The 24,678-nt window shown below is 45.1% G+C and overlaps 1 protein-coding gene across 50 annotated transcripts in view; it reads right to left on the reverse strand.

Moving 5' to 3' along the window:
• Positions 1 to 6,073: 6,073 nt before the first annotated feature.
• SORBS1 (sorbin and SH3 domain containing 1) overlaps positions 6,074 to 24,678 on the reverse strand; it is a 231,573-nt gene continuing 212,968 nt past the window's right edge. For 33 of the 50 annotated variants that reach the window (XM_043597077.1, XM_043597066.1, XM_043597030.1 and 30 more), the window contains 3 exons: positions 15,534 to 15,592; positions 12,794 to 12,906; positions 6,074 to 9,368 (listed from right to left, as the gene is read on the reverse strand). In XM_043597077.1, coding sequence (XP_043453012.1) covers positions 9,301 to 9,368; positions 12,794 to 12,906; positions 15,534 to 15,592 — 240 coding nt within the window. In that variant the 3' untranslated portion in view covers positions 6,074 to 9,300. Of the gene's footprint in view, positions 9,369 to 12,793; positions 12,907 to 15,533; positions 15,725 to 16,298; positions 16,359 to 24,678 lie in introns of all 50 variants that reach the window. The other 17 variants (XM_043597036.1, XM_043597032.1, XM_043597035.1 and 14 more) reach the window with 3 other exon arrangements.

A 24,678-nucleotide genomic window follows, 5' to 3' on the forward strand; every position in this document is an offset into this window, starting at 1 on the left:
AGAGAGCAGGGAAGGGTCAGAGAGAGAGAGAGAGAGAGAGAGGGGGAATCCTAAGCAGGCTCCGTGCTGTTGGCACACAGGCTGACACAGGGCTCAAACTCATGACCTGTGAGATCATGACTTGTGCCAAAATCAAAAGTCGAACGCGTAACCGACTAAGCCGCTCAGGTGCCCCAAACGTTCTTTTTTTCAAATTTATTTCTAATTATTTAGTTACTAGTTGAAGTCATTCTTAGCTGACACAGAAGATATGGTGAGTACAAAGTTCTTGGGGGCCTTTGAGCTTTGTAGGTCTGTGACACTACACAGGGGAGCCACAGTGCAGGTGATAAAGGGTAGGTGTGGTGAGGAAGTGCGGGCAGTGAGGCTGGACCCTACTTCTGAGAGGCTTGTGAGGGTGGAGGACGAGATGACCTGGAATCAGCAACGCTCCCCGAAGAGTTCTTCTGGCCCTTGCTGCTCTCTTGGCTCAGGCGGAAGATTGAGGAGACAGACCTGTTTTCGAACCTTTAATGTTCAAGCACAGAGTAGGTGCTCATCAGATGGTTATCACAGTTATCATTATTCCATGAGTCACTCTTGAAGATGCTATAATCTCTTGGTAAAATTTAGATGTCCTGAGGTGTACTGGTCTGCAGACTTGTCCCGCGGTCTGTCCCTGGGAGGCAGAAGGGGGTGATCAATGGAAAGCACATGGCTTTGGAGTCAGACTGAATCCAGTCACTTGCTGTTTACTCTTGGGCTGCACTCTTCGGTCTCAGATGCCTTACTTGTTAATGGAGATCAGAATGGAGATCAGAATGAAGATCAGAACCTCGTAGGGTTGGTATGAGAAGTAAATGAGAAAATGCATGAAAAATGCTGGTATGCAGTAGGCACCGGAATAACAGGAGAACTCTGTGGTGGGCACTGCCTTTAAACATCACTTCCTTTCCCTCCTTTCTAATAGAGTCTCTTTGATCCAGGTGTCAAAGAGCTGAAGTGGCATGTCTGAGGTCTCATAAAATAAGTATCAGAGTATCAGAGGTGGCACTTGAACCCAGACCTTCTGGCTCCCAGCCCTTTGTTCTAATACTTCTCTTTTTGGGAACAATTAGCGCATTTATCCAATATGACAACTAGGACTTAGAAGTTCCTTTTTTTTTTTTTTTAAAGTTTATTTATTTATTTTGAGAGAGAGAGAAAGCATGAGCAGGGGAGGGGTAGAGGGAGGAAGAGAGAGAGAGAATCCCAAGCAGGTTCCACACTGTCAACATAGCCTGATGTGGATGGCAATCCCATGACCGCGAGATCATGACCTGAGCCAAAGTCAGACACTTAACTGACTGAGCCACCTAAGTGCCCCAGAACTTAGAAGTTCTTTTTTTTTTTTTTTTTTTTTTTTTTTTTTTTTTTTTTTTTTACCTTTTTAATGTTTCTTTATTTTTGAGAGAGAGAGAGGCAGGGGAAGAGAGAGAGGGAGACACAGAACCTAAAGCAGGGTTCAGGCTCCACGCTGCCAGCACAGAGCCTGATGTGGGGCTCAAACTCATGAACCAAGAGATCATGACCTGAGCCGAAGTTGGACATTTAACTGACTGAGCCACCCAGGAGCCCCAGGACTTAGAAATTCCAAAGCATAGTCCACTTCTCCCCACGAAAAAGAGATAGCAGCCACAATGGCTTTTATGACCTAGTCTTGGAAGTGACATCCCATTTCTTCTGCCATATTCGACTGGTTACACAGACCAGTCCTGATAGAATGCAAAAGGGTGCGAATACTGGGAGATAAGGATCACCAAAGGCATTCTTGGAAGCTGGCTACCACAAGCATCTTAACATTGTTACGAAGATACTTTTGACTTTATAAATCTGCTGGAAGGGTCTGGGGACTCCAACAGGTCCACGGACCACACTTTGAGATCCAGTGACCCTGATGATATAAGCTCATGTCAATCTATGTGATTTATGCTACTATTTTGAGGATGATTCTCAGCTCTACCTCTCTTTGCAGATTCACCTAAGTTTGTAAGTATCGCTATATTTATTTATTTATTTTTGTTCGCATAATCTCTATGCCCAACCTGGGGCTCGAACTCACAACCCTGAGGTCAAGAGTCACACATTCCACTGACTGAGCCAGCCAGGCACATTGTCAGTCTCACTTTAAAAACAAGTAAGCCAGAGGGGCCAGAGACTCTTAATCTACCTACTATTTTGTCTCTGTTGATACCAGGAGGAGAGTGCTGGAGGGGCAGAGGAGTTGTTCTCCAGGATAGGCATCATAAACCAGTGACACATGGTCATTCAGCTGTCTCATCAAGGGCTTTTCCAACTCTGGGTTCAACTTAAATTTTCTTAAATATTTTCAGTCTGAACCACCTGCCTGGCTACTCTATTCCACAGATTATCTATATCAAGTAGTAACTTCTTTCATTTGTCTTAAAGGCCTCAGCTAAGCGTTCCTGAGGCAGGCTTAATCTCCACATGCCAAGACTTGGTGAATACACTTATGTAAACTCATGCAAACACTCTTCATGACTATTGAGACGCTAATCCTTTTCCTTCAGAAGAGTCCTAATATTTTTAGCATGTGGTATGGTTGTGCCGTGCCCCCACGGTCAGATCAAACCCTGTGTCTGGGTGGACGTCTTGTGCTCTCCACCATGTTCTTCTTAAGACTTTGGCCAGCGGGGCTTCAGCACATAGCCTACATTCAGCTACACTGACATTTGTATTGATAAGGCAATAGTATTCCATTTTCCAAAGCTTGTCTCAATAATGCTCAGGGTCTAGCTCACACAGTGGACCATTCAGTTACCAATCCAGCCACCTTCTTCCTTTTTATAGCAGCATACGCCTCCCCTGGCCTCCTCCTCTCCCCCATTCCACATGGTGCTGGTGGGGCTGTCACTCATACTCCACCCACCCTGGCCAGTGATTAGTCAAAGGAAGGATAACTATCCAAGTTGGACCTGGCGGAGTCTGGAATTGTTTTCAGGGAAGCCCAACAAGAAGGCCCTTTTCCCTAGTCTAGAGTCCGAGACCTGTAAGAATGAGCCCAGGGCTGTCTACAGCTTATGTTTCCTATTGCTGTACTCAGTAGGTGAAAATGTAGCCAAACAAGACCAATGGCGCCAAGAGTAAGACTAATATGAGAGTTTGAGGATCTGGATTCACTCCTGCCTGAGGCTGGTTCTAACTCCTTTCTTCCCAGTGATTTGACCCAAGAATGGCCAGTAGTGTTAAGTGTCTACCACTTGTCATTGACAGGAGCCCTCATACAACTGACTCTTTAGGCCGAAGTATATTGTGAGGGATCTGCTTCCTGAAGAAGCATGTGTTAAGAGAAAATAATAGATGGCTAGGAATGCAACTAAAGATTTGGAAAGAGGGCTGAGAAGGGGCTGGCCAGTGAACAGGCAGGCGAAACAGAGAATAGCATTCCATGGAAGCAGATAATTGGGTGATGGGGAAACAGACACTCCCATGGACTTGGCGGGAGTGTAAACTGGTGTGATATTTTCTGGAAGGCAATTTGGCAATGTCTCAAGATTTGAAATGTTCTGGCTCTTTGAGCCAATAATTGTACTCAATGCAGCATTGTTTGTTGCAGGGAAAAAAGCTGGCAATTATTTGCATCGTCAACAGGAGATCGGTTAAGTAAATTGTGGAAACAAGTCCAAGCTCTGTTGTTAAGGGGGAAAAGGTGTATAAGACTATGCAAAGTGTTTATATGCGTGTGTTTATTGTGTGCAAACAAAGCTCAGAGGACCGACCAGAGCTTACAGAGTTAGCAGTAATCTCTGTGGGAAGATGACTGTAATTACAGAAAATTCTCAGTTTGGATGAGCTCAGAATAATTTGAGAGATTGCCTTCTCTTTTATTTCTGCTGCTATAATAAAATGGACAATGCTTCCCTTCTTTCATTATTATATTCTGAGTTCTAGGATCTCTGGCCCCAGGAGATCATTCATTTATGTACTCATTTACTTGACCAAGTAACTGTGAGTGCCAACTGTGTTAGGAACTCTTCTTGGTGCTGGGCATACATACCAAAGCCAAATGGAATCGTTATCCTCACGGATTTTGTATGATTGTGAAAACAAGTATCTATCAGATGCTGATGAATTATGAAGCACGGAGGAAGAGAAGGGGGATAGGATGCTCGGTGGAAACAGTAAGGTCCTGTTATATATAAAGTGGTCCAAGAGAGCCTCATTGAGAAAGCAACATTAAAGATGTAAAAGAAGGGCGGAAGCAAGCCATGCAGCTCCAGCAGAAAGGGTCTTCTGGGCACAGGGGATAGAATGTAAGACCTTGAACCTGAAGTGTGCTTGATGACTTTGAGGCCATAAGGATCATGTGGGTGGAAAGAGCAAGGAGAAGTGAAGTCAGAGGTAAGGGAGAGGGAAGGGACAGCGTACCAATGGATGTGAGGCATGGTTCCACTCAGCGACATGAGAAGCCTCTAGAGGGTTGTAAGCCAACTTTAAAATGATCACTCTGGTTGCTCTGTTAAGACAAAGTAGAGGGAGTAAGGGTGGAAGCAGGGAGCCAAGTTAGAAAGTGAACACAATGATCCAGAGAGAAAACGACTTGGACTCTGGTGATGGGAGTTGTTGGGTTCTAAACCTACTTTGAAAGTACAGCTGATGGATTTGTTGAATGGGATGGAGGCCATGGAAGGAGTTCCTGTGAAACAGGGCTCAGTACCGGGGTTCAGACCCCTAGGAGACCACCCTTCTCCCATGACTGACGCCCAAGCCTACTGAAAAGGATTCCACTGAGTCACCCCAAAGAGGCGGAAGTGCCAACTAGTGCTTTGAGTTAAAAGAGGTGGAGGGGCGCCTGGGTGGCTCAGTCGGTTAAGCGTCCGACTTCGGGTCAGGTCATGATCTCACGGTCTGTGAGTTCAAGCCCCGCGTCGGGCTCTGTGCTGACCGCTCGGAGCCTGGAGCCTGTTTCAGATTCTGTGTCTCCCTCTTTCTGACCCTCTCCCGTTCATGCTCTGTCTCTCTCTGTCTCAAAAATAAATAAACGTTAAAAAAAAAATTAAAAAAAAAAAAGAGGTGGAAAAGAACAGAACCAGGGAGGGTGGAGGTTTGGTTTGGGCAGTCAGGCCCTGCCCCAAACTGAGATGGGGGTGGTCCCAGCCATGGGATGCCAGGGGAGGTTAGATGCCTATGCCATCATCTTGACACACTTGGTTTGGGAGGGAATAAAAGGAGAGCCTGCATTTTCACCCGCCACAAAGAGAGGACTCGTAGCTGATTTAACTCGATTTGGAAAAAGTGCTGTATCATTTTCTGTACCTATGTCTTGCGGAGCAAATCATGACCCATTACATGTATTTTATAATGTTTCACTTTTGCTTTTAAAGATATATGCATTATTTTTATAATCACTATAAAAATATTGTAGAAAGAATGGTGAGATGGTCAGCAGTAGTCAATTCAGAGAAGGTCATGGAGTTAGCTTATTGAGAAAAGAGTAAGGTAAGAAGTGGTGTCTTCAAAGGGCAGGATGGAAGCCAAATGGTGCGTGATTAAGAATGGAAAAGGAGGGGGCGCCTGGGAGGCTCAGTCGATTAAGTGTCCGACTTCGGCTCAGGTCACCAATTCGTGGTTCATGAGTTCAAGTCCTGCGTCGGGCTCTGTGCTGACAGCTCAGAGCCTGGAGCCTGCTTCAGATTCTGTCTCCCTCTCTCTCTGCCCCTCCCCCACTTGCACTCTGTATCAAAAATGAATAAATGTTAAGAAAAAAATTAAAATAAAAAAAGGGGCGCCTGGGTGGCTCAGTCAGTTGAGCGTCCGACTTCAGCTCAGGTCACGAACTCACGAATGTGAGTTCAAGCCCCGCGTCAGGCTCTGTGCTGACAGCTCGGAGCCTGGAGCCTGCTTTGGATCCTGTGCCTCCTTGTCTCTCTGTTGCCCCCCGCCCTTTCTCCCTCTCTCTCTCTCTCTCTCAAAAATAAAGATTAAAAAAAAAAAAGAAAAGAATGGAAAAGGAGAGTACATGAAATCGAAGCAGTGAATATAAGCTTCCTGAGAGATTTGGCAAAGGAAAGAAATAATGAATGGTAAGAACATATGCCACGCAATTCTGAATAAAGTTTATTAAATAATATGTACAGCAAATGTAGTAATTCAACACATCCATTTATCAAATCAATCCACCGCAATAAAGAAAAATAAATGAATGGAAAAATCTGTGTCTGCATAGTACATGCTCTTGGTGTGTAAATGGCAACACTTTAAATTAATTGGTTATATATAATGTCAGTTATTTTTCTTTCAGAATATAATCTTCTTTGTAGTAACTTATTCTAGCAAAAGAACTTAATACTACTGTAGATAAATAAGACAGCCAAAAAACAAAAACAAAAACAAAAAAAATCAAAACCAAAATAAAAAACCTATAACTGAGATCACAATTACCTTCTCTCCCAGAAAGAATGATTATTTAAAATTTTAACACTTTACAATGGCTATTTTTGTGCTAAAAATCTGCAGGTGAGTTATTTGGAATTCCTTCATTTAAATAAAAATGCAAAAAACTTCATGACTTCCTTATTTCACCCCCCTTCAGTTCAAATTTTTAAAATTATTTTTCTATACAAAGTAGGTACATGGGCTATACAAAGTTAAATATACATATTTACAGTCCTACTTCTTACGCATATGATTTTTTTCTTTAACTGATCCCAGAGAGACTGCAAAAGATAAGTAGTTGGGGGCTTGCCTTTACCCAGAAGCATGGCTAATATATCAAAATGTGTTGCAAGGCATGGCGCCAGTTAGTTGCACTTGCTATTAATAAACCTGTATAAATATTTCAGCATAAAAATAGGTATTTTATATTACTAAATGTTTGAGGACAAAAGAGCAGTTGGAAACTTTGTTCCTTGTTCTGTCATACATAGGAAGCTGAAGTTTGATGCAAATTTTAACATGATTTTATTAAAGACGGGCAAATTGGTGAGGCATACCTGGGTTTCTGAAGATATACAAATGCGTGAGGCTGGCATCATATGCAAATGTGGCTTTACAAATTGGTTTTATTTTCTAGCTGTATTGAAAGAGGTGTTCAAAATTACCTACTTAAGAAGCACCCCTCAAAAAGCTATTAGAATAAGGTCATTATTAATGGTTTGCATCTAAGAAAGACCAGGAAACACATTAGCCAATACGAGAATTACGTTCCAAAAATGAGTGAAATGCTGTTGTGCAAAATGCACGTGCATATGCACTTGTACTATAGTCCCTCAGAGAGTCAGACAGTGCCCTTGGATGCTGAAGTCGACCTTCCAAAACAATGAGTGTTAAAGAATATCAAAAAGGCTCTTTCTACCCAGGAAGCTCCTCCACCCCACCCCCAGCCCCTACCACCACCATTAGTTCCACTGCCTCATCCCTTGGGGTTAAGGCTCTGCTCTGTCCTAGCTAAAAACAAGTGTCTCCAGGAAGAAGTAACACATTCCTCTTACCGGTCATTTACACTCCAGTGTGAAGGAGTCAGTGGCAGGTTCTTTCCTGAGGCCAAGATTTGAAAGGAGGACAGGAAGAGAATGAGGCTCTCTGATGGGGGTACGGGGGTGGACAGGTGATGGGTAGATGAATGGCAGACACAGAAGGTGGGACGGAGGCACTGAAGACAAACTCTGCCTACCTGTAAAGACTCCAGGTTTTGGGACAATGGTCCTGGGGCAATTCTGAGCTACATGCAGAGAGCCAGGATTCCTGTATACACCCTACCACCTAGAATTGCTACTCCTGTTTGTGACCTTGGATGCGTATTTGTGGGGAGGATAAGAGTGTGAAAACTCTGGAAACAGTTCCAAGAATTTCCAGCCATAAACTACCCTCAGAGGAAGGTTCTTCTAAGCAGCCTAGTTGTTCAAGAGCGAGCTCATGGAGACAGAAATACGACAATGCTTCCTAGGGTCTCTCCAGGGAAAGGTAATCTCCTCCTCCTCTCTCATACCCTTCTTCGCACATATCACAGTCTCTCTTGATTCAGTATTTGTGTGTGTGCACCTCTCCAATCACCTCTGAGTTCCTGGCGGGCAGGGAGTGGGTCATTTCTCTAGTTTTCTAAGGGGTCTAGCAGAGAGGCTGAGAAACATCCTTGAACTGGATGGAGATGTGACTGGAGCACCCCGGGTGTCACAGGGCCCTCCCTCCTCAGATGTAGCCCCGCAAAGCACAGACATCCTGGGAGTGGCGAACCACTGCCTCGCACTTCGGGCTGGGGCATGGGCACCTTCTGCTCGAAGAGAAGCCTCACCAGGGTGCATCGGGGCTCATGACCCTGGGCTACTGCACTGTGGGTGGTGCCTGAACTGCTGCTAAGGTGTGAAGCACATCCTGCTCATCAGTGGCCCCAGCATCTGGCGTATGTGAAATGATTCACTGGATGCCATCCTTGGTACCTTGTCAGAATAGGCCCATCAACCCCAAACTGCCCTGACCAAAAACAATCCAGAAAAGAAAGGTTAGCAGTGGCATTCTGCTAAATGAAACTGTGCTAAAGGTGACCACTTACAAAAGTCAGAGATATGGGAAAGAGCACACCGCAAGTGACCTCGATAACTACAGAGCTTCTTAACTTAATCACCTGGAAATACAAATATAACTATCTGACCCGGGCACCCCACTCCCACGGGCAAACCTCATGTTCTTTTCTGTCTGAACACCAGGGGCATCAAGAGCAATGCTGCATGCGGGCTGAATGCACAGGGCATTCTGTGTTCTGCCTCCATTTCCCCACGTACCCCAGGAGTGAGGGACGTGGTCTTGGGTAGCCTGGGGGCCTCCAGGGATGGCCTCGGCAGCCCGAGCTGATCCCCAGCAGTGTTTGGAAATGGGGCTCTGGGTGGCTGGGGTGTAGAGCCTTTGGAGAATGGCTAGGGGTCTGCCTGATGCTCTGAGGGCTGCTTCCGGCTAAATGACCCCTTTTAGCAAAAGCTGGTCAAGGCTGGGGCAGCAAGAGGCATTTCTGACCTCACTGATCCTGGCCCGTGTTACAGGTCAGATTACCCAAGAGGGGGAGAGGCAGGGAAGGCTTGGAGTGGCTCCCAGAAGCAGCTAAGTAAATACAGATTTGCCTCATTCCTTTTTTCTCAGTTCAGCCTGCCTGACACTGTACGTTCACACAGGCTCAGGCTTCAGACACAACACTTCTCTGTCCCTCTCTTTTGCTTCTTACTTTATCCACTGCGTTAGTTTTCCTACGGACTCAATGTTTAAATAAAGAGACCAGTTCGTGAATTATGCTTCATCCTCCAATAAAAATAATCTCTGTGGTTTTCAATCTTCTTATAGATACAAAGGCTTTACATAGTTGCCTGGAAAAGTACCAAATTGCCTTGTCCTTCTTGAAGTACCTGTAAAAAAACACACACACGCAAAATCAGAAGACTTACTATGTGAGTTCAGAGGGGGCCCCCTGATAACAATACAGCATATGGTTTCCAAAGCACATTTTTCCATCTTATCTCATTTAGGCTATCAAATAATGCCTGGTGGTAAACCAGGAAGGTATTCTCAGTACTCCCCTCTTTCAGATGAGGAAACTGAAGCTCAGAGAGCTTAAGTGACATTACTGAGGTCCCACAGTTTAGCAAGCATCAGAAGCAGGCTTTGAACCCAGGACTTCTAACTCCCAGCCCTCTGCTCTTTCCGATACTTCTTTTTGGAAAAAGGAGCACATTTATCTAATTTCTAAACTGTAAGATTTCTAAAAGTCCACTGGATATGGCCACACATCAAAAGGAAATTCCTCCCAGAAGCCTGTGCCTAAGCCCCAGATTGACTCCCTGTCTTTGCTTCCAACCTCTTCACGGTTCCCGCTGAGCCAGGAACACTGAGCTACCAGGGCGCAAAGCCCTTCCCCAACTGCTCTACATCCGGAACTGCTGGATCCCTAACCTAGTCCCTTCCCTTGGGATGGGTGGGGGGTGGGGACCCGGGCAGGGGTGGGGGTGGGGATGGTGGCGGATACATGCCGGGTCATTATTCCCCTCTCGCTGGCAGATATCACAATAGGGACGATTGCATCCTTTCCCCAATCGGCTTGGATATAGCTTCAGAACCCTGGTGAACACAGCATTTCAAGCAGCCACCACCAGTAGGTCGGGGCTGTTGCCCAAAGTGAAACCTCAAGCTAAAAAAAGGGTGTCAAAACTAAAGACCTCTAAAATAACTAGTTGAACCCCTAGGGAGGACGGCCAAGGAGGCTGCAAAGAACCGAGAGTACAAAGCCCAGAGATGTGCTCCTACACCTGGTTCAACCTCTCCTTACGGATGAGAAAATAGGCTTCCACTCTGAGCACCAGGCTACGTTCTAAAGCACCTGAGGGACTGAGCAACATTCCTTTACCCAGCTGCCAGGAACGCCCCCAGGAGAGAATTGGTGCTCCCCAACAGTGCCCCGTGTTCCCATAAAAAACATAAGCACTCCTGGAAGAGTTTAACAGCTAAGACATACGAGAGTCACACTCTCTGATAGGACAGCCACAGGCGGCTGAGCACTCGAAACCGGGCTATTCTGAACTGAGCTACGCTGTGACGGTATAATATACACATCGGACTCCTAAGACTTAGATATTTTACATCCTCCTTTGGCACTAACGATTTTTTATACTGATTACATGTTCAAATAATATTTTGAATGCGTTGGTTTTAATAAAATATATCGCTAAAATTGGGGCGCCTGGGTGGCTCAGTCGGTTGAGCGTCCGACTTCAGCTCAGGTCACGATCTCGCGGTCCGTGAGTTCGAGCCCCGCGTCGGGCTCTGGGCTGATGGCTCAGAGCCTGGAGCCTGCTTCCATTCTGTGTCTCCCCCTCTCTCTGCCCCTCCCCTGTTCATGCTCTGTCTCTCTCTGTCTCAAAAATAAATAAAACGTTAAAAAAAAATAAAAAAAAATATATCGCTAAAATTAATTTTCGGTTTCGTTTTACTTCTTCCAATGTGGCTTCCAGAAAATTTTAAATTCCATACATGGCTTGTGTTCTGTTTCCATTGGATTGCACTTCACAGGAGTGCTGGTGGCATCTCAGATGGGGCTTCCATCTGAACAGAATAGTTCAAGGTAGTGGGGAGCCTGGGGAGGTTTCTGGGAGCCTGGGGAGGGAGGGGCAGCTTTCTAAGAGGCTGGTGAGGCCCAGGCAAATCTTTCTGGCTTCTCACATATGCCGAGGCCTTGCCATTCTCACTACCTCAGCCCTGACTGACTTCACTTTAGCAAAGATTTTCCAGAGAGATCAGGAAAGAGCTGGTCTTGGGAAGAGGATAAAGGTAAAACCCTTTGTACAAGTAAGTGTAAAACAGAGGCAAAAAGTGAGCCAGTGGTCCCCAGCAGCATGTTTGTGCCTGTGCAGAAACAACAAAGGCTATGGGAGAGAGAGGTCTAGTTCAAGTACTGGCCCCACCACTAGCTACTTGGGTGACCTGGTCTAGTTATATAACATCTTTGGGCCTCAGTTTTTGAGTCTGTGAAATGGAGGTAATTCTTATCTTGTTGTTTGTTGAGATCTTCAATAAGAAAGTACATGAAGCAAGTATCTGCTTTGTAGCAAAATCTTAAAAACGTTCATCCTTCTCCTGTAATGGTGAATCTTTTGTTTTAATTAAGCAAGCTGCTTTTTAAAAAAGGTTTTATTTATTTATTTATTGGGGTGGGGGGGCAGAGAGAGAGCACATGCGTACGAGTTGGGGAGAAGCAGAGAGAGAGGGGAAAGAGGATCCCAAGCAGGCTCCATGTGTCAGCGGGGAGACCAATGCAGGGCTCTATCTGAGAAACGTGAGATCAAGACCTGAGCTGAAATCAAGAATAGGACCTTAACTAAGTAGGTTGCTTTGACTGAAGTTATTAAAAGCCTGGGGGCACCTGGCTGGCTCAGTTCACTAGCCATCTCTCTCTCTCTCTCTCTCTCTCTCTCTCTCTTTTTTTTTTTTTAATAATTTTTTTTTAAGTTTATTCATTTTTGAGAGAGAGAGAGAGAGACAGAGCGTGAGCAGGGGAGGGGCAGAGAGAGAGAGAGAGAGAGAGAGAGAGAGAGAGAGAGAGAGACAGAGGGAGACACAGAATCCAAAGCAGGCTTCAGGCTCTGAGCTGTCAGCACAGAGCCCAACGCGGGGCTCAAACTCACGAACCACGAGATCATGACCTGAGCTGAAGTCGGATGCTTAACTGACTAAGCCACCCAGACACCCGGTGAGCCATCTAACTCTTGATTTCATCTCGTGATCTCACGGTGTGTGAGTTCAAGCCCCGTGTTGGACTCTGTGCTGATAGCACACAGCCTGCTTGGGATTCTCTCGCTCTGCACTCCCCTCTACTTGTACTCTAAATCTCTTAAAATAAATAAATAAATATTAAAAAAAAAGTTTTTAGAAGCCTGAAGTAAATAAGGTGTTTGGAACATCTACACATATGGTTGAGTTTCATGGCTGAGACCTAGGCTCAAATTTTCTTGTGTTGTTTCTTAAGAGTTTTAAGAGAATAAAATCTGCATATGTAGTACAGACATACACAGAATACAAAGACATACAGAACTCAACCAATTTGAAATTGCCCTTCTGTGCAGTCACTTAGGTGTATTTGGTTTTTGGGTCCAATACCATTAGTGTCATCCATACTGTCTCCAGAGCAAGCATAAACTGGGTGGCCCAGCATTCCTGATGGAGATACAGGATCTGAGAAGGCTTTTTTCTGTGCAGAGAACATTGCCTTTTGCATGGCTCATCACTCTTAGTTACTCCTTCAATATACAACTCGTGAGAAAAACATGAGGAGATCACTTACCAACAAACCATCCATCATCACATTTTTCCATGACATCAACAATATCTCCATCTCGGAGTTCCAATTCATCATCATTCTGTGGTATATAGCTATACAATGCTTGGTAGCTAAATCTAAAAATGAAAAACATTCACTCAAACAATGATAGGATTAAATAATGAGTTTTTTAAAGCCCATGTAAGTTAAATCAGCACTTTGGTAGTGTTTCACACACATCAGTGCAGATGAAAGTATTTTACTGGCTATTTCTCTAACAGTGGAGCTTTTGGGGAGATCCATTCAGCATATAAGTAAATGAAGACTGATAGGGATGGGGAGAGCCTCTGACAAGCAAGGCTATGATCAGTCCTTTTATTTAGTTTCATTTGGTTATCAAGTATTTTGTCTAGATGCCCCCTCTTTAAAATTAACCAAGGCTTTTTCTGAACACAGGAGAATATATGTAGATTATCAAAGATAATCAGAAGTTTCTTACTCCAGAGATAGACACTATATTCTGCTCATATACGTTGGAAAGTGTAAGGCAATTGTTGTATATGTATAAAATTGTTGTACTCATACAAGGATATAAAAAGTACATTCCAATGGCCTCACTATCTTGAGTCCCTTAATATGCTGATACATATTTTGTTAGTTGTTTTTATTTTTTTAAAGTTTTAATTTATTGTGGCACCTGCGTGGCTCAGTTGGTTAAGCATCGGACTTGGTTTCGGCTCAGGTCATGATCTCACGGTTTGTGAATCTGAGCCCTGTGCCAGGCTCTACAGCTCTCTCCCGTTCTCTCTGCCTCTTATCTGCTCACACATATTCTCTCAAAATGGATACACAAACATTAAAACAAAAGTTTTTTTTTTTTAATGTTTGTTTATTTTGAAAGAGAGAGGGAGTGTGAGCATGCAAGTAGGGGAGGGGCAGAGAGAGAGAGAGAGAGAGAGAGAGAGAGAGAGAGAGACAGAATCCGAGGCAGGCTCCAGGCTCTGAGCTGCCAGCACAGAGCCTGATGCGGGGATCAAAGTCACAAACCATAAGATCATGACCTGAGCCGAAGAAAGACGCTTAACCTCCTGAGCCACCCAGGTGCTCCCCCACAGAAAGTTGTATTTATTCATTAAATAATGTCTACACACTAAGTAGAGCTCGAACTCATGTCCCCAAGATCAAGAGTCGCATGCTCTTCTGACTGAGCCAGCCAGGTGCCGCTCGTCAATTGTTTTTAAATGTGATGGCATTTTTCTGAAATTCTTGAACACTTTTTGCTTTCTTTCTGTCCCAGTGATGTTTGTGGTTAAGATTTTTATTTATTGTTAGTTGGCCTAAGGCCATTTGGTGTGTGCTGTTGTGTCTGTCCTAACAGCTCGCGGGAGAAGGCTGGACTATTTGTGATGAAATCCTGTAACTGCTTTGGCAACAGGGAAAAGTTTGGTTTCATTTATTCCTTTGACAAATACTTAAGAAGCATCTACTACGCACCAGTTCGCAATTCTGTGTGCTCGCTGTTCTGAAACACAAGAGTACCGTGCACAACTGTGCAAACGAGCCAACCATCTACCACTTCCAGCACCTGCCAGCAAATGCCTGTGAGAGGGCATGCGAGACTAGAGACAAGAGGACACAGTCCCCAGGAACGACAGGTTCGTTTTCCTCTTTGCTAAACCAAAGGGACTATTTAATTTTGTGCACTTATCCAAATGTTTTGATAATTTGGTAGGTGGATCTGTCTGCCAGAGGAAGGTCTCGAATGAGGAATTAAGAGATGCAGAATGATTTCCAGTTGGTAAGCACATACATTTTTGATGTTTCCATATTTGCCTCCTGTCTCCATCCAACTTGGACTCCTTAGAATTCCTTATCCTCCTCTTAACTTCCACTGTGGCTGCCTTGCTAGCCTCAGCTCTGGGAAATAACTCCAGATATCTGCTTCTCTATCATCACCCCCAGACAGTGGAGACTGGCTGGCCAAGGTCCCACACCCTTGCTGCTTGGGTCCCCCAATCAGCTTTAATTTTGGATGGGCCTCATGCTGCTCAGGGCACTGTTCCTTTGAGTCCTTTCTCCATGTGGGCCTTCTCTGAGTTCCCCAAACACATCGTCTACCCTGAGTCTTTGCATGTTGTTTTCCTCAGCTGGGAAGACCTTTTATCTCCCTGTTGTAGCTCTCAAAACCAATTGTCTTTCTTTTTTCTTTTAAAGTAATCTCTGCACTCAACATGGGACTTGAACTCATGACTTCAAGGATCAAGAGTTGTGTGCTCTACTGACTGAGCCAGCCAGGTGCCCCTCCAATTTGCCTTTCAATGCCCATTCCAAATCTCCCTTCTTCTGGGAATGGAGTTTACCCCTATATGTTTAAAACACAGGAGACATCCAATGATTTTTTTTATGAGTGGATCAACTCTATTCATTTATCTCCAGGCAGAACCAATGACTCCTTCCCCTATATTCCCACAACACTAGGATTGACTCTAGGCAGCACAGCCCTCCTTTGCCCCTGAATGGCAGTTCACTCTTCGCCGGTCTCTATCTCTCAGCAGTCTATGGCCTCCTTTATTCATCCACCCACCACCTGTTTCATGTTGGCTGATGGGAAATATGGCCCCAACTAGAAATCCTCAGAGAAGCTAGGGGCAATTTGTTCATTCCCCCAAATGGCTGCCCCAGACTTGGTCAATGAACCACTCTCTAAAGCCAGGAGTCCACCAAGCATGTGATGTGAGAAAGGAAGTTTGCCAAGTATACTTACAAATCTTGTGAGGTGTGACTCCTGTCGGGGGTGACTCTTCGCTGTTGGGCTTGAGGTTGCTGAGAAATGATTAAAGATGATTTATTGTCAGAAGGGGATAACTTGTGATGAAAGTCAAGGGGATGAGAAACAGTGCTGCAGTAATGAACAGATTTTTCGGCAATGTTTATGATCTCATTGCAAACTGCTTCCTGTGAGTGGCCCCGAGATATCCAGAAACCCCCATATAATAGTCAACATGGGGACAAAAAAACAACAAAAGAAAAAAAAAGAAAAAGAAAGAGAGGAAGAGATGTAACATTCCAGACGAAGCACATAAGTCCAGGGAAACAACAGAGTTGAAGATCCAGGTTAAAAAAATAGATATTCCAGTAGTGAAGTGCAGGAGGGATCCAGGCGTAAGCATGGAAAAAACAGGTAAGATACAGAAGAATTTGGGATTTAGTATGACTATTAAAAAAAACCAAAGGCAGCAGCATAAAAGCCTGTAATTAGTGAATAACTTCAAGATAGAAATGCAAGTATGTATTCCCGATCATGCACTAACCATTAACTTAATCCCACATGGAGGCAGAGTACAAATAAGGTCTCGAAATACCTCTGCTTTCTGAGAGGGAAGGGGGTGGCCTAATATTTCCCTCTAGGACAATAGCCATGTAAATCACGGCTCTGTGAGTTAGCCAGGCATTACTCCAATTGAGACTCTAGAAGTCAGTAAGGATTCTCTTTAGAAAAGCTACAGTTCTTATTCAACAGGCATCTTACCACATAGCTCTTTTCAGATTCTGTGAGATCAGGTCCTGCTCTCAATGAATGATGAGAAGGCTGTGACCACCAAGCAAATTATAAGGGAGACATTTTAGCAGATGTCACATTGGAACGGATTCAAAATAAAAGTGTGAGCAAATACACGTACCACACCATCACACTCGATGACACCGGATACTCGTGGCCTATGGCGCTCGAGTTTCCATGACAACACGGTGGGCGCACAGGAGGAAATGCAATGTACAGAGTTAGAAGCAAGCATCCAGGCAACGGAATGGGAAGTTCGGAGCATGAGTGCAGTGAGGTGAGCATCGACAACACAGGGTCCCCAGATGGGCAGGAAAGAGACACAGAAGGGCTGTCTTATGGAACAGTTATGACCTTCCATAAAAACACACATTGGTCCTTTTGCTCTCAGCTGGCAGGCATCTATGGAAGGGCTGCTGTGCCGAAAGCCATTGACTAGAAGCCTCCTCTGGCAAAGGAGGCTCATTAAACTAACAGGTATGCCATATTGGGGTACTTATGAAAACAGAGAGAAATGCTTCTGAAAAACTCCCCGGGAGTATCTGAAGTCTCAAACAAGACTGTTCCCCTGGAAAAGTCCGCACATGACACACTCCAGTCAGGTATGAGATGAGTTCAGATATCTCACAGGGCAGGGCCTGCTTCCAGAAATAGGACTGTGTGTCCTGACACAGCTGTAGAAATGAAACCATCGCTCTTCACTCACCAGCTCAGGTACCACATGCTGACATGGAAACACAGGTGCAATGATGGCCAAGCAGACCCGTTTTTGTAAATGGGTCTCCCAGAGTATAGGCCAGGAAGAGTGTTTGGAATCATTTCTCCTAGAAAGCATTCAATTCCAAACTCTCAGAACTTTCCCTAAATAAATATTTGAAAAGCCATCTTTCTTGGAGAAACGCTCCTGGTAATGTGCGCTAATAGCAATGAGCCACAGCAGCTCCAGGGCCTTCTCAAAGGGCACTCAGAGATCTTTTACATATGGCTCACTTGATTCAGAGAGGCCCAGGGCCTCCCTTGAGGTCACACAGTGAATTAGTGGTTGACTTGTGTTCTGGATTCATCTACTGGACCTTCTCTTTCATCCTTGGACCATTTCCCATGTTATTAAGAGTGCTCCCTGACACTACTTTCCATGAGTCCCACAGAAACCCTGGAGATAGGCAGAACAGGTTTTGTCATCTTGTTTGCTTTTAAAAGCCAGGAAGCTGATGCTCAGGGTGGTCAGCGCACGCCCCAATGTCCCACAGTGAGCGAGAAGTCGAGCTGCCGGGCTGCCCCGGGCACGCCACCACACCGCCCCCTCCTGCTCATCTCCACTGTAAATGGCCTCATTCTCTAGCGTGTCTTGCAGGACCAACTTCTACTCCAGACATCATTTCTATACTCCTGTCCTTCTGGAAAACCTCTTCAAGTTCTCTAACTTCTTCGAAACTGCCATCTTTTAAACCTTGGACTCTGACAGGAGTAAAGGAAGAGACAGAACTGCCAGGGGCCTTTTCACGTTCCTTCTCCCATGTCTCAGGACCCACAGACCTTTGCCAGGTGACCTTGTGTGGCTCTACTTACTACCCATCCAGCCTCTGGATCAAGGCTTTTGTGTAACAAAGGAAAGTAATGACATTTCCAAGCACTTGTTACGTGGGTTTTCAGGTGTCAGAAGAATGAAGTGTATTCTGGGTGACTAGGTGACACCCACGGGCAGATTTTGACAGAGGGAAGCTGCCTATCCCAGAGGACACGGAAGCCAAGGCTGCCACTCGATGGGATGCTGTTGGGCGCTGCTTCTCAACCTCTAGCATATGCCGGTATCACCTGGGAATCCTGTTAAAATGCAGACTCTGACTTGACACGTCTGGGGTGCATCCTGAGACTCTGTCTACTGGCGATGCCCACGATGCTGGCCCACAGATAAACTTTGGGGAGCAAGGCTGAAGAGGACCTTAATTATCCTTCACTGAAGTTCTTTGGCTACAGTGTGGCAAGACTGATCAGTCTGGGTCACACCTCATGAAAATAAAAGTTGTCATAAAAACCCAGACTTCAGCTGGTGGCCTAATGACCTCAGGTCAAATGGAGAACAAAGAGAGGATGTGGACAATCTCTTCACGTGGATGTCCACAGCTTACAGAAGCCCTGTAGCATCTTACAATCAACTTAATCTCAAATGAGGGACGGGCACTGATCATCAAGCAAATATTTGGTGCTTAAGAGAGGCTTGGTGAATCACATACAGTAAAAAGAACCTGATATTTTATTAGCCCTTCTTTTTGGAAAGCACTTAAAAACAAACAAAAGCTTTAAAAGCACATGGAGGTCCATCACCTCATCTGACTTTTATACTAACCCTTTGACTTGGAGAGGGTGGAAAAGGACATTTTAAGGCTCAGGGAAGTGTGAAGGTTTGCACAATGTGGCAAAGCCACTGAGGACTGAGTCCTCGGTGTCTAACTGACATTCACCACCTCCTCTCGAGCCACGTTGGGATGTCTATGATGATAGCAACCAACACCCAGCTTCTGCCCTTTGTGAAAGTAGGCACTGTCCTGTCTCTTCCTGAATACTTTCTCTGCATGTAAAAGGTACAGGGTACAGTAATTGATATGGTCCAGTCATTAACTCAAGGATCCACAGTACTAGATGGATGTTGACATAGCTAATACCTTCCTTGGTCTCAGGTCGTATCCAAATCAGAGGATAATCATCATCATAGCCTTCGCATTGAGACAAAGTTAACATCTAGTACAAACTGAAGTTGTCCCCGAGAGGTAAGGATAGTTTGGTTCCTTACTCATAGTGTGTGGGATGAGGGACAAAGGCAAGATAAACATTTATCCTATTAGCTAAGATTCAATTTCTCCCTGGTTGAAATGGATTCCTTATATTTAAATCAAACATTTCAGGTAGTTGAGATGTAAACCATTTTTCTGGGGGGTGTCGTGTGGCATGTGAATACTCAGGGGCAGTAGAGACCACTGATATTCATTGTAGGGATTTGTCCTTTACTTTGAAGGCTGTTGACCCTCAGATTTTTTTCCTTTAGGTATAGATTTTTCTTTCCCTGGCCCCATTTTCTAACTGTATACAGCTTTATGTATCTCTTTCTCTGAACCTATGCTGTCCACTATGATAGCCCATAACACTTGAGATGTGGCCAGTATGAAATGTGCTGTAAGTGTAAAAATACTTACACTTTTGAAATACTGGATTTCAAAAACTTAGCACAAAATATAGAATGCAAACTATTATCATTCATAATTACTATATTGATTATATACTATTATATCAATTAGTAATTTTATCAGTTTATTACTATTTTAGATATGTTGGGTTAAATAAAAGATGTTGTTCAAATTAATTTCATTCATTCCATTGTACTACCAGAAAAGTTTAAATTATATACATGACTCATGTTATATGTCTCCTGGGCAGTGCTGCTCTGCACCCTCCCCCTACTTATTTAAGCCTAAAAGTAGACAAAGTTCTAACAAGGACCTCATCCGGGGTTAAGAATAAAGGGAGTATTATCTTACGCCAAGTACATTTCAGACTCTTGGAGATGCGCCCCAGTTTTTCACGTTTAGAAAAACAGCCATCAGCCCAATAGACACACACACACACACACACACACACACACACACACAGAGGCATTCCCCACACCCCCATCCGTAAGCAGGAGTTAGTTACTGATCCAGAAACTGCTTTTCTTCCATATTTGCACACGCACTCACACACTGCCCCCTGCCTTGGTCTGGAGGGCTCACTTTATTCTCCCAGAGTGAGCAATCCTGCATGGACCTGTGCTCTGTTTCCCTTCTATCTGCAGTGCACAGAAGTGCCCCAGGAATCTGACCCTGGCCTCCCTGGGGCTATTAATCCCTCTGGATCCACAGAACACCTGGCACTAACACGGGAGTTAGCAAGCATTCTCTTCCAGCTTTGGGTATGTGCCCAAGCCCTGAAGCCCCAAATAAACTGTCCGCAGGGTACAGAACAGCAGAAAGTCCTGGAGATGTGAACGAGAGTAAGGAACTTAACCTCAGTGTGGCCTTACCCCCCTGGAAGCATCTCAGGCCCCTGCTGCCCTCCTAATACCCCTGAGTGGCTCAGAGACGGCATTCCTCAATTCACCACACACACCTATCTTCTCACCTGCCCAGACCCCACCCCACCTCTCTTTCTGGTGACCCACACTGGCCTCCCAGGAGGAGACCTGACTGGGTATGAGGAAATCTGGGTTCCAGGCTACGACACTAACTTGCTATCTTTTGAGCAAAACGTTTAGTGTCTTTGAATTTCAAGTTCTTAGTAAAATAAGAGGATTGGACACGATTTACATAAACATTCTTCTTGGCTCTAAGTTTCTAACATAAGAGTACATGTATCCTGTGAATTGAGAACCAGGGCTGGGCAGGGCTGACCTGCCTTAAGAACAGATGCACCCCACTCAAGGCCCACTGAGGACTGGGTGGAGGGCTTGTGACTGCAGCCTCCAGATGTACATGGAGAGCTTCCTTCTGGCAGCATGGGAGGTGAGGGGTTGCCCTGGACGGCGGTAGATTTGCAGCTCCCAGAACACCACAGGCAACCTGGGCCTGAGGTGTCAGAGGCCTGAATGCTTTGGGCTTCTGGTTTTCAGCTCTAGAAAACCCCCATAGGACCCTCAAAATGGGACCCCACCAAGTTCTCCTTGAGTTTATTAAGAAAAATATCCCAGCTTAGGGGCACCTGGGGGCTCAGTTGGTTGAGCGTTGGACTTTGGCTCAGGTCATGATCTGACCGTTCATGAGTTCGAGCCCTGTGTCAGGCTCTGTGCTGACAGCTCAGAGCTTGGAGCCTGCTTCTGTTTCTGTGTTTCCCTCTCTCTCTGCCCCTCCCCTGCTCACGCTCTGTCTCTCTCTCAAAAATAAACATTAAAAAAAATAAAAAAAGAAAAGAAAAATACCCCAGCTTAAACATAAAACAAATTACAATCAACCGGTTCAACTATTTACCACCTAAACACAACCCTCTTGCAGACTACTCCACAGAGAACACATTACTTCGTTGTAATCTGGATCTGATTACAACACTAAACCCAGACACTCAGCCTTGTCCTCATGGTCTGTAATGTGGTCTGTTTCTCTCCTAAAGTGATCTGAGGAGTAATAGCAAATGTGTATCCGAAGATGAAGAAATCAAAAGCTTTCCAAGAGGATGCCTTCATACTCCAGGTACGAGACAGCAGGGAGAAGCACTAACTTAGAGTGCAAATTCTCAATTTTCTAAACTCTGGGTTTGTTCACACAAAGGATTCTTCCATTTTCTACCTTCCTCTCTTCCCCCACCTCCATCTTCCTCTCTTAGGTGGAATGGGAGAAGGAGGATAAAGCAAACTTTTGTTCCTTTTCCCTGTGGCCTGGTATCATCCAACGGGTATTTTTTGAGTCGCAGTGACATGCTTTGTGCGGGGCGTGATCATCTCCATGCTATCTCATTTCATACTCTTAACAAGGCAGTCAACATTTACCTCATCTTACAAAACTAAGACCCAACATGCCTCAGTTGGTAACTGAGGAACCAGGACGTGAACCCCGGTCTCTCAGACACCAAGTCCTGTGCATTCTACGACACCCTGATTCTCTGCACTTGTGCTCTGCCTGAGGGACACATCAGAATAGCTGGAGAGGTCAGCGATCAAGGAGGTACTCCTTGAGGAGGTACCTCGGGAGGTACTGTGTAGCTACACAGGCATGAGGGTTGCTATGGATACCTACCATCTCTCCTAACACCTTTTTAGGGGTGGACTCTTCAACTTTGGGTCTTAGTTCCCTACCTTCAGGTGTTGAGATAACACCTGATTATTTTTATAACTGTGGCCAATGCCTCTCCCCTTCCTGTAAATTGTTAAAAACCCTCTGTACATATTTAGAGATTTCCCTTCTGAGTAAAAGGAAAATGTTTCCAATTTTAGTTGGATATCTTACCACTTTTTATTTCCTTTTTGTTCTCGTAAATTGCATTACATGCTTTCCCTTCTATTTCTAATTTCCATGCTCAGAGCAGGCCTAGGTCTTTGTTCTGATCTTTCTGGGAATGCAGCTAGCTTCCATGGATTCTGAGGGAATCCGCCAAAGCATCTTTCTGCCATCAGCTGAGTAGCTCTCTCTCCTCTCCTTTCTCCAAGGCTGTTCCTGTGCTTCTCAGATGCTTTGAGGATCTACACGGCTTTCCTGAATGCTGCTTTTACTGTTGACTGGCTTCCTTCTCTTTGGGACCCAAACAAATTTCACAGAAACTTTGTCACTTTTCTCAGCCCTCAGTTTTCTCATCTCATCATAAAAGGAGAACAGACGGGGGGCTCTTAGGCTGGGTGGGGGGCGGGGGGGGGCACGGACTCCCAGGGAGCCTTCGGACGACTCAGGTGTGGATCTCCTGAAACTTGAACTCCTGCAAAACTGTGTGTGCTCACTCCCCTCGTCCCCAAACTACTGTCCCAGAGTCCTCAGCTGACCTCAGATTCTCAAAGGTTCTGTGACCCAGAAAAGGTTAAGAGTCACTGGAGTAGATGATCTGTAAAGGTTCTTTTTAATTCAGAAATTCTATGAGGATCTCTCACACCAATTGTAGGAACTCTTAAAAACCACAGCTGGATGCCAGTCAGCAAACAGCGTCTCTATCTTGGGAAGGCTCAATAAATATTTGATGATGCTAATGACAGATTTCCAAGATGCTCTTCTCTTTCACTGTCTTGATCACCCCAAACCTCCTTGGCCAAAATGATGCCCGATAAAATCCAAGAATTTGGTTGATGATTCTGAACTCTTGGGCATTTTCTTTGTATCTATGTCATTGTCTGCCCCCCACCCCCACCCCCGCCAAAGGGAAAACCTTTTCATTTTTCAGTTGTGAACATCTGCAGGTCTATAATAAACCCCCTCCTTAAAATTTTGGATTTGTTCTTTTTTCCCCTTTCATTTATACAGGAGTTTTAGCTAATCATAGAATATCAGTGCCAAAAACAACTTCAGTTCTCTTGTCTAAATCTTTTGTTTATGGATAAGGAAGCTCCCAGAGAAGGGAAGTGATTCATCCAAAGACACACAGCAGGCCAACAGCAGAGCTGGCCCAGAGCCCGGGGATCCCGACTTTCGACACAGCGCTCTCCTTTCTAGATTGGGGCTCTCCTAAACAACCCCCGCACTTCATCCACACCTTCCGCTGTCCAGAGACCACACACCTAATAACGAGCAACTGACTCAATGTGATTTCAGCTTGGGAGTCTACAAAGGAGTGAAAAGCCAAACCTTACACAAGTGTTCACACATCCGCACGGCTGGGGGGCAGCAGGGGTGGGGCTGGACAGGTGACTCAGGGGAAGGAAGCAGCAATGCAGGGACTTAGCACCAAACAGGGAAGTCTGACAACTGATTCACAAGGGGCACGTCACGGTGAGGAAGGGGACCGGACACAGTGTTAGGAGGTGCGGATGAAAACCTACGTGCTATACAGGAGCCCCTCCAAGCTCTGCTCCCGGCCCCTTCCCCAGAACCCCCTTCTATGTACCTGTGGACACACTAAGCCTCACCCAAAGCTCCCAAAGCTCCATACCCCTGTTCACGTTCCCACCTGTGGGTCTTGGCTGGGCTATCTGCTTGCCTCGAATGACACCCTCTTGCTGTTTGCCTATTATAAACCTCCCTGTGTTTTAAGCCCCAGATGAAATGCCACATTTCTTACAAAGTCTATCAGACTGGCACCTTCCCTCTCCAGTTGCTTACTATTTCTCCTCATCTTGAATTTTCAGGGTGAACTACTTGACTCTCCTTTCCTGTCTGCATCATAATTATTTGTGAACATGTCTTATCCCCCACCAATGGAGATCCTACATTCCTTTCACTGGAGTCAGTCACTTGTTAATCTTTTCTTTCACTCAACAAATATTTATTGAATGCCTTCCACATATCAGGAACCATGATCCCTGACCTTAGGGCGCTAACACTCTAATGGTGACACAGACAAGCAAAGGTAAGAATACAACAGAGCTGAGAAGTACCCCCTAAAGTCTGGTGCAGGGGCTATGGAAGCAGAAAGTCAGAGCACTTAATCCAGTTTTACAGGGGCTGGGAGAAGTTGTTAGGAAAGATTTCCTGGAAGAAGTAACATCGAAGTGGAGAAGTGAAGGACAGGTGGGAATTATCCACACAAAGAAGCAGGAAGGTTTTGGAAGGTGAAGCTGGCTTGCTGTCTAAATGGCCAGATCACATGAGGCCTTGAAAGCCTGTGAAGGAGGACACTTTCCTGAGAGCAACGGGAAGCACTTGATGACGGTTATCCCTCTCTGTTTCCTGCAGCATTAGCAAAGTGCCTG

The sequence above is a fragment of the Prionailurus bengalensis genome, chromosome D2, assembly GCF_016509475.1.
Source record: "Prionailurus bengalensis isolate Pbe53 chromosome D2, Fcat_Pben_1.1_paternal_pri, whole genome shotgun sequence".
Classification (NCBI taxonomy): domain Eukaryota; kingdom Metazoa; phylum Chordata; class Mammalia; order Carnivora; family Felidae; genus Prionailurus; species Prionailurus bengalensis.